At 37.5% G+C, this 14,564-nt stretch overlaps 1 protein-coding gene across 6 annotated transcripts in view; it reads right to left on the reverse strand.

The window, feature by feature from the left end:
* LDAH (lipid droplet associated hydrolase) overlaps window positions 1-14,564 on the reverse strand; it is a 99,155-nt gene that overhangs the window by 13,361 nt on the left and 71,230 nt on the right. For all 6 annotated transcript variants that reach the window (XR_004255032.1, XM_032214256.1, XM_032214252.1 and 3 more), the window contains one exon: window positions 1,141-1,223. Coding sequence is in view for 5 of the 6 variants with exons in the window: in XM_032214256.1 (XP_032070147.1) it covers window positions 1,141-1,223 (83 nt within the window). In the remaining variant the exon portion in view is untranslated. The remainder of the gene's footprint in view (window positions 1-1,140; window positions 1,224-14,564) is intronic.

Below are 14,564 nucleotides of genomic sequence, written 5' to 3' on the forward strand. Positions count from 1 at the left end.
AGTTTGAATTATCAATCTCCTCTATTCCCTAGAATCTGGTCTTTTCTGCCAATTTAGGGGAGGACATTTGGTTGAAGTTGCTATGACATGATATGTGCCATAGGGCCTTCACATAAATAGTGTGAATTACATAATTGGCATCAATTGCATTATGACACGAATGACATCCACCCTGGCACATGACATCATTGTTTATCAGATGTCTACAATAAAACATCTGCTATCTTATGAGATTCTAATTTGAGAGTCACTCTCTTGCCCTGGTCTTTGGTTCAGAGAATACACATGGCATGGCCAGAAGTGCAAATTCACCTTCAGAGGAGGATTCATCCAGAGAAGACATGCCTTCAAATAAAATACAGAATGTCCTTTCTTGTTTGTTTTGACTTGATGACTCTTAAACTATTTTGATTGTTTCAGGTATATGATTTATGTTTTATATTACAGGTGAAACTCAAAAAATTAGAATATTGTGCAAAAATTCATTTATTCCAGTAATGCAACTTAAAAAGTGAAACTAATATATGAGATAGACTCATTACATGCAAAGCAAGATAGTTCAAGCTGTGATTTTCGAGTTTCACCTGTATATTTTTGACTGTACAGAACCCAGGCTTTTTAAAATTAATAAGTGGTATACAAATGATACATTTTTAAAAATAAATAAAATAGTTAAATTAATAACATAATATCTTAATATCTAATTTCTCTCTTTTGATGCTATTGAATCAGCATATTTTGTTAATTTTTTTCTAAAATATTATTGTAATAGTGCACCTTAAACTATTACAAGATGAGATGAGGTACACAGAATCTTGCAAATAATTATTAAATTATTGAAACCTGGAATTAGAGCTGAGTGAAATGGAGTGGATTTGAAAACAGATAAACAAGAAGGCTGGAAATAATTCAGAAAACTCTTGCAACTCTTTTAAAGATACTGTATCTTTTACACTATGACTAAGTTGTTCTCTGCAGCCATCACATAATCCCAGGAAAAGATATGGATGGTTAAAAACTGGCAAGTAGATGCTACATTTGCAACCACACACACACACACACACACACCATTTGGGAGTGGAATTTGAAGTGTTGAACAGTCCTAGTATCCAATGATAAGTGTAAAGAATAAAAGTCTACCTTATTTAAATGCTGCTTTATTGTAGAATTGTCTCGCTCTAGAACACTTCTCATTTCTTGGCTTGCCAGGTACATGATGTTTGCTGCAGAAATAAGAAACATACGCACACACATCAGAAAACAGACTTATACAGAAAGCTACATTTTTCAAATTTTGACAGTTTTAGGGATTATCTCCATGTTTTCAAAAATGTCTCCCAGTTTGTAGTCAATCCATTGCTTGTTATCTATCTATCTATCTATCTATCTATCTATCTATCTATCTATCTATCTATCTATCATCTATCTATCTATCTATCTATCTATCTATCTATCTATCAATCAATCAATCAATCAATCAATCATCTATCGTGGTGCAGTCATTAGAATGCAGTATTGTAGGCTAATTCTGCTGACTGCCAGGAGTTCGATTCTCACCAGCTCAAGGTTCACTCAGCCTTCCAAGATCAGTAAAATGAGGACCCAGATTGTTGGGGGCAATATGCTCATTCTGCAAATTGCTTAGAGAGGGCTGTAAAAGCACTGTGAAGCGGTATATAAATCTAAGTGCTATTGCCGTCCATCCATCTATCTATCTATCATTCAATTTATATAGCCACCCATCTATCAGAAGGAACTTTGAATGGTAAACAAAATAAGAACACAGTACAATAAAATTACCATTTAAAACTATAAACAGAAAGTATGAGACATGAAAGGACCCAATGATTAGACCGACTAGTTTGAATTTTACTCCTAAGTTTTCTTTAAAACATTTAAATTTTTAAAAAACATTTAATGTTGTCTTTTTAAATTAAAAAATGAACTATTTTGATAAATAGACATGTAATTCTTAATTAAAACATTTATGAAAAAGAGTTAATTACACAAAAATATATGAATTTGCATAGAAGACTTCTAATGAATGCTTCCCCTGAGTAGCCTTTTGCTTGAAAGAAATAATGAGTGGAAGATCGTAAAGCAGAGCCATGGATTTCTCTCCAGAGGCAGAGAAAAAGGAAATAACAATTAGACTGCTCCTTACCAGTGACCTCAAATATTAAATGGGGCAAATTCCTGTAGCAGTTTAAGGAAGTGGAAGCAAATGATATTGAGGTAGAAGAGAGGGCAGAGTTGGATGTCAAAATACTTGGTAACTTTCCATCTGACTTGATATCAGCTCATTTTAAAATTCTAGATTCAGGGTTTAAAGCCAAATTGTTTGACAATTCACTATACAACCAAGTATTTGGAATGATCCAAGCTATTCTCCAAAGCACCTGAGGGTTGGACAAGAAGCAATGGGTGGAAACTAATCAAGGAGAGAAGCAACCTAGAACTAAGGAGAAATTTCCTGACAGTTAGAACAATTAATAAGTGGAACAACTTGCCTTCAGAAGTTGTGGATCACAGTTAGAACAATTAATAAGTGGAACAACTTGCCTTCAGAAGTTGTGGGTGATCCAGCACTGGAGGTGTTTAAGAAGAAATTGGACAACTATTTTTCTGAAATGGTATAGCGTTTCCTGCCTGAGCAGTGGGTTGGACTAGAAAACCTCCAAGGTCCCTTCCAACTCTGTTATTCTATTCTATCCTATTTATCCCTATCATTTGGCTCACACAGATTAGATTCCAATGGCTCTAAATTTGTATGGGATTAGTACATATGTATATAGTGATCATGAATATTCAGGAGTGAGACACAATTGCCTAGAGTTACCGATCCTTCCCAGAACTGTGAAGGAACTGTGAGAATTCAAAAACTTCAGAGGGCAAAGTTGATGATTTTCTGCAGTATACTTCTTTTATTCTACCCCAGGAGTTTGTTCCAAAGGAAGGTTGGTAGAAATGCAAAGAAGCTTTGGATCCAGGGGTCTAATGTTAATGGTAAATTTCTAGCCCTCAAACTTTCTACCAAAGGAATCAGGCCTCCATCGTGATTATGTTATGCCATCAACATAGTCCTTCATCAATGGAACAGTTCTTCCATTCTAATTATGTATAGATCACATTTGTAACCTGCTTTCTATCAATAAATCCAGCTTATGGTATGTAGCTAACAATACAAAATAAAACATTCTCTTCAAACTACAAAGCACAGTATAAAACCCATAATTGTGGACAATATTAAAATCACAGCAAAGGAAGCTTTGAATAATTAAAATCTAAAAACTGTACATAAAACAAAGGACCCTAGAGAATAAAGGCAAAAGTCCCACAGTTTTAAGACTATTTCCTTAGTGTAATAAAGCATACTAGTTCATTCTGAAAGCTGCACAGCCTGAAAGTTATAGCCTGTACTGTTTCACAAAAGAATTCGAAGCAACTTAGAACACAAATCTTTCATTTAGAGCAGTGCTTCCCAATCTTGGCAACTTTAAGTTGTGTAGTCAGCTGGGGAATTCTGGGAGTTGGAAGTCCACACCTCTTAAAGCTGTAAAGTTGAGAACTCTGCTTTATAGGCACAACCAAAATCCCTCCAGTGCCAGCAACACTAACAACTCCATCCGATCCAGCTAACACCCACCACAAAACATACCAAATGCAGGAGAAAGTCCTGAAACAATCTTGCATACAATTGTAGCTGTCTGAAAAACACAATGACCTGAACTAATGTTACGAGGATCAGGGTCTTCTGTAACAGCAATACTGTTATTTAATATTATTAACTGGACATAAAAGAACAACGAACTGCTAGGCAATTTGCCCTGGAATTTTAAAAGGAGATTGTTATTGTTCTGGACTAGAAATCAGAAGGTATTACTTTATTCCTAGGTTAGCTCTAAATGCACTTAGGTGTAGAGAAAGTTGCATTCTATAATCCTATGAATGACCCCTCTTTTTGGTATGGAGGGTGAGGTGGTGCCTCCCTCCCCTTTCTCCTTTTCCCCATCAAGGATGATTAAGCATTGGTGTCCTTTTAGTCATGTCCCTTTGCTAAACAGAGGCTGCTAACTGTGCCCAAAACACACTTGATTTATTTATGACGGTGCAGCCCCGAAGGAACTCAGAACCAAGGACCAAGAAAAGAAAAGAGGGCTTTATATCACGGGTAGCTCTTTAACCTAACATGTCACAACCAGTGCTTAACATTTTCACCAGCTAAATTAATAGTACCCCCTTCACAGAGCTTAATGATCAAAATCAATCACGCTTCTTTCAGTCTTTAGAAGTATTTGACATTGGATTCAATCAGCCACCAATTGCCAGACAGAAATACCTGTGCATAACAGCACTGAAGTTCAAAACCATTGTTATCCGATCCGTCTTTTGGTGAGGAAACAAAACGACACAGGACTAAACAAAAGACGAACTGTGCTTTGAAGTAGTAATCTGCAACAGTCTCAGTGCCATTGGGCTTTGCGTAATGAACTCCCTCCCATTTCAAGCAACATTTGGAGAAAATCAAGGAGCAGTAAAATGCTTTATTTTTGACTTTCTTTAACGTGCCTCTACAATAAGGGATGGAACCTCTGACTATTAAGACGTCACTGAACTACAGATCACTTCATTGCTCGCTATTGGAAATCCTGGTGGGAGTTGTAGTTTAACAAGATACGGCAGACACATGTTCCCCAGCCCCGCTTAGAAGCAAATGCATTAATGGAATGGTTTTTCTGTCTTTCTTCAACTCACATTATTGTTCATAAGGCAAACAAAGCGTCTATTATATGTCAATTCATTTCCTCAAGGATTGCAACCTATGAAAGAAAAGTTAAAGTTTGCCAACAGATATTTTTCTGTATGCATACATTGGTGCAAACATTTCCTTTCCTCTGGGAAAATGATATAAACCTCATTCCATCTGCAGCAAGATTCATCCATCAGTTTAATCTATAATCTGAACCATCTTGCACAGTCCACTGTTATCTTGGATACAGTGAGTGCAAGTTATCCCTGGAAGCTCTTACGTTTTTGCAAACTCCAAATGCCAACTGGTTGATGGTTTGGAGTAAATATATATATATATGTTAGCATATAAATTTCACTTTAAAAAGTGCATTAGAAGTCTAATGGTCATAATGTGCTTGCGGCCATGTACACTGGAAGTTAGAAACCTCTTGAGTTAACTAAAAACAAATAAACAAATGTTGCCAAACTAATTTAGGAATATAGGAAAGCCCAGGGAAACAGCCTTGACCAGTTTAATAAAAAGATGGATATAAACTGAATTAGGGAATTAAAAATAAAGTACATTTAACACTACTTTCCACATTAACTTTTGCTCCGCACAAAGCATCACAATGTTGAAGGCAGAACTGTAAATGAAGGAAAAAAAACCATAACCAGTTGTTAAATAAGCAACTAGAACCTCCTGTGACAAAACATTAAGTATGTTATTTATTTAGAAATTTAATATGATCACATGACAATGTGAAGGACATAAATGATTAAAAACCAAACATTAATAGAACAATCAGATGATAATAATCCATACAATCAAGGTTCAGGATCAAGTTTGCCAAAACTCCAACAATAAAGGAGAGATTGTAACATAGATACAATTTGAGGCCACAGGAATAGAAATCAGTAACCTGCAGTTTGTATGCATGTATATGCACGCACGCATGTATGTATGTATACACACAACTTGAGAGTACGACTTTGTGTATTAATTCTGTAAAAAAATAATTACATACAACTAAGCGTCTTTTTTAACTAAGAGGATTACGAAGGTAGCTGCATCTACTTTCTTTTCTAATTTAACTCAGAGACTTGCAGTTTGTATCTTAATTATCAAAATGTTCTGAAAAACTCTGGGATTCTACAAGAAATTTCTGAAAGACTATGGTTGATCCATGAGGCCAAAGCAGATGAACAGGGAAAATATATTTGGGAAATAGCCTTTGTATCATTGTTCTGTCCAGATGATTTTTGTTAAGTTATTGTAAACCACTTGTTATGATGTGGAAGAACAGATAAAAGTGGTGGATTCAATAAAAGCAAATTAAATTATGGTCATAACATAACTGAGTTTCCCAGGAGAAAAAATGTCCCGGCTACCCTGAGGAAAGTATTATGTATACAGCAATGAAAAAAAAAGCAGACTTCTCAAAACTGAAGGCAAAAGGGGGAAAAATGCCCTTCTCTTACCCTTTTTTGCCTTCTTTTGAAGTGGTGAAAGATGTAAAAGCTAGAAGCAGGAAGAAGGTAGATTCATTTGGGCACCATTAACAAATGTTCAGGTGAAAAGGTTCCCCTCAAACATATGTGCTAGTCATTCCTGACTCTCTGGGGCGGTACTCATCTTCATTTCAAAGCTGAAGAGCCAGCACTGGCTGAAGATGTCTCTGTGGTCATGTGGCCAGAATGACTAAATGACAAAGATGCACAGAATGATGTTACCTTCCCACCAAAGGTGGTCCCTATTTTTCTACTTGCATTTTACATGCTTTTTAACTGCTAGGTTGGCAGAAGCTGGGACAAGTAGCAGGAGTTCACTCTGTTATGTGGTGCTAGGGATTCGAACCATCAAACTGCCGATCTTTCTGATCGACAATGTGTCTTAGCCACTGAGTCACCACATCCCATTCATTATTAGCTTCAGATAAATTAACATGAGGAACTGAGGTGAGGGCTCACATCACTAGGAACTGGAATAGAAGGTAGCTTCAATAAGGTTACATAATTCGGCTAACATGGCATGAGATTGCTTGAACAGAAGTTAGTTGGTCCTAACTACCTCATGACACAACTATACTTTCAATGTATGGTTTGGCTGAATTTGAACCAACTGGGTTATTTGCTTTCCAGGCAACTTTCTTTTTCTTGTGGCAAGCTGTTGCTTGAGTGGTATCCTTGGGTCTGTACAAGGTAGTACATAAACAGCTCTGACTTTGAAGCTACAGCTGGAAGAAATTGAATGTGGAAATGCTTTATAACACTGAAGAGAGGGGGAAACTGTATATGCTTTCTGCATTCAGAAAACTAGTACGTAGGAAGGCTAGAATCCTTTCTGCCAATCTTTCCCCACCCCAAATAGGGCTTTCCCATACCTCTACCTCTAAAAGATGCCATGGGAAACAATGAATATCTGTTGATTATCTCACCAGCCAGGTTGCTAGCTTTTTCAAAGCAGTAATAATGCTACAGTCTCAATGGATAGGTCAGATTATGTAATGGTCTGTGGGAATGACTTTGGGAGAGAGGAGGAAGAGCTGCAGTCTAAACAACCCTCACACAAAGATATCTCAGTCCACAGGGTTGTGAGAAGCATCTCAGAAGGTACCATCCAGGTCATTTGGCCTTTTAAGAGTTTATTGTTTACCAAAGACACAGTGCCTTATTGTAGCTTGATGACTTGAGACAAGATGGGGATTCCTTTCTTTTTCATTAATTTCTTATTAAATAGTACGACATTTTAACCTACTTTTATTACAGCAAAAACAGCAATGATGGTGAATTGGGTTTTATTGAAATATTTCTTATTCTGATGTTTCTGCATTCTGGATAAGATGCTTATTCTACTTTAACACTGACTTGTAGGGTGACCCTTAAAGCTAATTTGAGTGAATAAATTCTAACATCCTTCCTGAAGTAGTCATTAGAAGGATAACTCACTCTTGGAGTGATTGATCCCAGGTATGGGGCAGTCCATTGATGTTATTAACAAGTAGGTATTCAATAGGTCTTTAAAATGCAGAAAAGGAAGGATAAATGAATGCATACTTCTTTCAGGATTAACATTTTGTTGGTGAGTCATTCTATCATTCCTTAGAGATTTACTAAGGAGGAGCTCAGGAGCAGAACTTTGAAAACAGAAGCCTATTAATTCAGACTTCACTTGTTGATTACAGAGGTGTTACACTATCAAAAGGATCACTTTTACAATGTTATCGTTGTGGTGGCAAAGAAATAATCTGATGACACATCAGTGGTCCAATACTCTTAATACTACTCTTCTCGAATCAACAGCTTCATTGCTAGATGTGGGCAGGTTAATCCTACCTACTGCAACTTGTTTGGCAGTATGTTTTCTTTTAAAGTCAATTTATTTTCAGTATCTCCTTCTCACCTTTTTCCTTTCCATCTCTTAATGTACACTGGGTGAGTCACTCCAAGTGAGTTCTCCTACAAATGACCACCTCAGGAAGGATGTTAAGAAACTCCCAAACTAGGCTTCGTGTTTTTTGGAAGTTATGAGCAGTTTCACTATCAAAGCATTCAGGTTTCATGAGTAATATTTATGATGGAAATAAAACCGACAGCTTTTAAGTTGTTTTTTGTTTAAAAAAACACATAATTATGGAAGCCAAACTGAAAAAAGAACTGCTTTCCTTGTCTCACCCAGAGCATCTGAGGAGAAATCAGAGTTCTTAGGAGCAATAAAGCAACTTGCTAAATTCTTACCCACTCACCTTTTCTTTCCTTGGAAAGTAGGTAAGTTATAAATGGGGGTCACTTTGAAAACGACTAGGTCTGTCAACATAATAAATCCTTTAAAAGCCATTTGTTTCTTTTCACTAAATTAGCATGAGCATCCCATCCTTAAATAGGGGAAACTTCAGCTCATTTTCAAAAAGAGGAACAAAGTAGATACAGAGTACAAACCACAATTAAGGACTGTCTTAGGAAGGTAAGTCCTCAGACAACATTAAGCAAACATTTTAGTCAGGCATCACACAGGAAAACAAATAGTAGCAGAGGAAATGTGAAAGTCATTATTCTTTGATTTACCTTCCTGAAAGGCAGGTGATAAAATATGTTTCCAGGGCTAAGGAAATATACTTTGAAAATATGTATTATGGAATATAATTTCTTACCTCAATGACAAATGGGCATTTAACAAACTTTGCATGGGCCTAACCACAGGGACTCTACCAAAAGAGGCTAACTTTGTTTTCATTTAGGCATTAACGTATAGACCCTGGATACAAGCCTTGGGGAAGATGACTATGTATGCTTATATATTTTTTCTCAAAGTTTAGGTGTGGCTTGGAAGACAGATTAAATAGACTGTGCTGCAGTATTTTAAACCTGTGCACATTAACAACGGAATATTTACATGGAAAACGGATAGTATGATAAAATAACAGAAACACTTCTGTATCTCCCTCTACTGTTGTGATGAAGGTGAGATGATGATGACGATGATGAAGAGGAAGCAATAAGCACCTCCTCAGTGTATTTTTCATTCCAATACGAATATGTATTTGTGCAACTACTTGTATGCCCCACGTTTGGAAAAATAAATAAATTAGAGCTTACATATTTGTGTAGGATTAGTTGTCATGGCATCATGAGAGATGCCAGAGTCAATTACAGGAAATTCTCACTTAACAACCTTGCATGTCCAGATGAGATAGGCAGATAGGGGCAACTGAAGCAAACACTATGGCTATAAATGCGGGAAGTTACAATTTTGATCGTATAACTGAGGGTGCATTGCAACGGCTGTAACTTCAAGGTTTTGTTGTAACTAGCACTTGTTCAGTGCCACTGCAACTTGGAATGGTCATTGAACGAGGATTACTGGTAATACGTTATATTATTTTGCTTGCAGCGAGATGCAGACTGTAATTGGTTTTAAAACCATGAAAATGGAATGAATCTTGTAAAGCACTTGTAATTCAGGAAGAGATAAGGAAATGAAAATGCCACTAATCTGTGATTCTTAATATAGAATCATCAGAGTAGGGCTGATAGAAATCAGCAGAAGGTATTTCAAATTAGATAAATTGAGTTAAGGATCAGGTTATTTGCATTTCATAATACGAAATGTTTAATTAACTCTGGCTCAATGGTCCAGTTTATCTCTTTGATGCTCTAATGTCTCCAAAATTATTTATCAATGTTTTCATAAAAATAAGCTTCTGTGATATGCAGAAAGTTAACAGAAAGTTAAGAGGATGCATGCCAGATCCATACATAAATCCCTCTATTGGATTATGACTAATACTAATAGAAAAACCACTGGACAATTTTGCAAGGAGAGTTGAATTAATATGTGTATGAAAGAACAGACAGACAGATTTCAAATTGTAAATTAAAAGAAAACACTTCTATTATCAATTTAACTAATCAATAATGGTAGCAATAATAATGCCATTGTAGGATTATGCTTTTTACTTTATCTTTTAAAATATGATCAGAAATTGTAAATCAACTTAAAAATAGTAAGTTAACTGATTAATTAAATCTTGCCTGGGTGCTGACTATAGCGAAAACTACAATTAGACATATTTTATACCCAGGATTGTTTCATTCTAGCCAGCATCTGAAATAAAATAATTGTAATTCATATCATTCAAACAGCATATAAATATGGGCTTATGTATCTACATAAGATTGATGAATCATCACTCGAATTCAACTGCCTTACCACATCTTCACTGCATATTTTAATGCAGATTTGCCCATCATGCAAGGCCAAATTATATTTGGATTGACCTGATTCCGTGAAGTATATCACTGATTAATGGGGCTTAATAGTGTTGAGCCTGTACTTCAAGGTTTCTAACTTATTTCTCGAGTTTGCTTGGCAGATGCTATTCCAACTCAGTGCTTCTATTGGTCAAACTAGAAGAGAGGAAAAGCTTTACTTTATGTACTGCAAATAAAGTAATAATTTATGTGCATATATACGAAAAGGGTTTCCCTCTCTTCTCCAATTATTTTAATGATTGTGATGACTTCTACATATTTCTTCTTTCTAGTTCATATATAATTTTCAATCTTTGTGGTCCTTTTTTAAAATAAGTTTTCTATAGCTAGTTAACTCACTTGTGCTCACCCATGAAAAGCTTTTGTGAAAAACACAGTCGGGGCATTTATCACTCAATCTTTTCAGAAATCTTTTCATCCAGAGGACTTAAAATACCACAAGTATAGGTAGTCTTTGCTTAGCAATCTCAGTTGGGGCCAGCAATCCCATCCCTAAGTTATGTGGTTACTAAGTGAAACATCACATGACTGCAACAGGCTTATGACATCACTTTCGCTATAGTCATTAAATGAATCGTCATGGGCAGTTAAGTGAGACATCACGTGGCAGTGACTTGCAATTTTACTGCCAACATCTCTACTGATTCTGCTCGTCAGAATCCAGTAGAGAAGTGTTCAAATGACAATCATGTGACCGTGGAGTGTTGCCATGCTCGTGAGAACTGGTTATACAGTTACTTTCTCAATGCTGCCATAACTTTAAAAGGTTGTTAAACAGGGCAGTTGGCCTACCTGTAATCTGTATTGTTACACAATTCAGTGCAGTTATTGTATCTCCTTCCCATTCTTCTAATATTAAGTATAATTTAGCTCAAAGCTATGCAACTACATCATGGAGAAAAATCTATCCAGTTGGTCACCAAGAATCAACAATGACATGAGGGCACGTTATCAATCCAAAAAATGTAATTAAAAGTCCTGACCCCTGCCTAAATACAGGACACTTGTTTATTTATTTAATTTCGATAGCCATCCATCAGAAATGGTTCTGGAAGCCTAACAAATGTAAAATTCGCTTCAAGGTGCTAGTTGTCACCTACAAAGCCCTTCATGGTATTGGATCTGGGTACTTGAGAGACCGCCTACTGCCAATTACCTCCACTAGACCAATAAGATCCCACAGACTAGGCCTCCTCCGAATTCCATCAGCCGCCCAGTGTCGACTGGCGACTACCCGGAGGAGGGCCTTCTCTGTGGCTACTCCGACCCTGTGGAACGAACTCCCCGTGGAGATTCGTACCCTCACCACCCTCCAGGCCTTCCGCAAAGCCCTTAAGACCTGGCTGTTCCGACAGGCCTGAAGCTAAAGACTTGCAGCCCCACTTCGAATGGTATGATTGTTGTGTTTTTTAGCTGTGTATGGTTTTTATGTTTTGTAACTTTGTTTGTTTTTTTCCCCCTCCCTTGAATTGTGAGCCGCCCTGAGTCCCTCTCAGGGAAAAGGGCGGCATACAAATAAAGTAAATTAAAAAATAATAATTAATTAAAAATTAATAAAAACAGTTACAATTTGGTACAAAAATAAGGCAGCTAAGAAAAACTTATCATAGATGTCAATATAGGCAGGAAATGGGACTCTTCACACACTCGGGGGGGGGGCGAACCCAGGCACAAAACTTATCTTGGTGTCAGGAACAATTTTCTATGTGCAATTTTCCTGCTCCAACCACGTATTCCATATAATGAATCAAAGGAATTTGATCAACTTTTGTATAACTCCTTTAAAGCATGACAAACATGTTGGTTGCATTCAACTTTTCTAACCTCCCTAGTTTACTTATACATTGATTCTCAGGCTCACTCATGGAAGTGAAAAGGGCAAGAGGAGAAGGGAGGGGAGAGGAGGAGGAGAGGAGAAAGAAAAGAAAAATATAAAGGTCTTAGTTTCTCCTTCCTGCTCATTATCCACTATTCAGCCTTCTGATTGCCAACTATTAAATAGGGTTTGTACCCAGTTGTGCTCATTTTGATATAAAATGGGAAGAAAAGTTTTCCATTTCACTTTTAATAACAATTTCAAACAGTGTTTTCCCAAGATAAGGACTTTTTAAAAAAAATCTCTTCCATCGCTGCCGAATATTGTAAAATAAACCATCTTTAGTACTCTTCTGGTCAGTAAACAGATTTAAAACAAAAACAAAAAAACCCAAGGAAATTCCTCCAGAGAAGCCACAGATTTAAGATTGCAAGGAAGGACTGCATGTAAGGAGGGGGCTCGGGGGCTCACTGTGCTTATCTGTATCTTTGCTGTCATCCAGACGTTGACCTTTGACCCAGAAGCCTGCCTCTCTCAAAAAGGCTTGCAGTGTTTGCCCATTATGTAATGTCTGTACTTTTGTGGAAATTTTACAGAAACAAACGGAGGAAGTTTGCCAGTCAAGCTAGTGGATAATAAATCCTGTGCGCTATAGATACAGACCCGTCTGCCCTCACCTTAAATCAGCTACTTACATGCTCAATGGAAAATATTTTTCAGGCAGTAAGTTGTTAAAAGTAAAAAAAAAAAACCAAAGCCCCCTCCCCATTGCATTCATAATATAAGCTATAAAGAAAGCATTTTTCACTCCCTTTTCCTTTTGGTTAATATAATGGTTTTTGCTCGAACGGTGGTTAAACATCTTTATTTTTCAAAAGGGGGGAACCTTTAGGTATTAATAAAATGTAACAAAATGGGTGAAAGTGTAAAATTATTCTGAGGAAGCTACCTATTTCGTCTTCTCGTGTTTCCTTTTCATTTATCTAACTAGCTACCTTGTGAGGACCTTAAGGGTTGTGCTGTTACTGTTAAGAACAGCGTATGTCAGGGGTGTCAAACTTGGTTTCACTGAGGGCTGCATCAGGATTGTATTTGACTTTGGGGGCCAGGTGGGCGTGACCAGCTTGATGTCACTCATGTCAGCGCAGTGGTGGGATTCAAATAATTTAACAACCAGTCCTCTGCCCTAATGACCAGCTGTGTAGGCGTGGCTTGATGGTCTTGTGACTGGGTGGGTGTGGCCAACTCAATGTCACTCAGGTCGATGGGCGCTTCGCCTTAGCTGTTACAATGTAATAAGGGTTAACCGGAGAGGCAGTTTCTGTAAGCAGGGCAATAAAGATTAAGCTAGAAACAACACTAGAATGTTTCCTTCCTGCCTTCCTTACAGGATTAGCCCTGCAAAGTGGGGAAAAAACAAAAGGAGATTTCTTTCAACAACCGGTTCTCCAAACTGCTTAGAAAGTTACCAACCGGTTCTCCCGAATAGGTGCGAACTGGCTGAGTCCCACCACTGTGTCAGCGGCACCTCTAGTGGCCCAAGCGCTGCCAGTGAAAAAGGGCTCCTGAGTTCAGTTTTCAGCAGTGACAGCCTCCTGCAACCCTCTGGCAGCAAAAACGGAGCTCCATTTTGTTGTTTACAGGGCAGCCGTGCGAGCCAGATCTAAGCATCCCACAGGCCGGATCCGGCCCCCAGGCGTTGAGTTCTACACCCCTGGGATATGTCATTGTAAAATCCTGATATCTGCTGAGATAATTTTCCATTTCAATTGGGTAGATCTTTGGCAGTATCTTAGCAATAGGGGAATCATATCCCTGGGAAGAGGTGTGGGCCAAAATAAGCAGGAGGGATGCCCACTAGGTTATCACTAGGCCAGTTTAGTCTAGTGGTTAAAGCACCAGCCTAGAAGTCAGGAGACTGAGCATTCCCCATCTTAGGCATGAAAATAGCCTAGTGACATTGCACCAGTCCCTCTCTCTTTCAGCCCCACCTCACAAGGGTGGTTTTGGTGGGGGAAATAAAAGGAGGAAGTGGAAGATGAGATATGTTCGCCATCTTGAATTACTTCTAAAAATAATAAAGGTGGGATAAAAATCAAATCAAATAAAAATAAACGGGATAGGTCTGTGGCAGGCCTATGGTATTTTCCATTTTTATCCTGGGATGGAGGGTAATTCAAAGAGGTTTTTCTTCTGCTTTTACCTATATTAAATCTATTTTAGGGTGATGCTCTTTTTAAATGAT

The sequence above is a fragment of the Thamnophis elegans genome, chromosome 3 (genome assembly GCF_009769535.1).
Source record: "Thamnophis elegans isolate rThaEle1 chromosome 3, rThaEle1.pri, whole genome shotgun sequence".
Taxonomy (NCBI): Eukaryota; Metazoa; Chordata; class Lepidosauria; order Squamata; family Colubridae; genus Thamnophis; species Thamnophis elegans.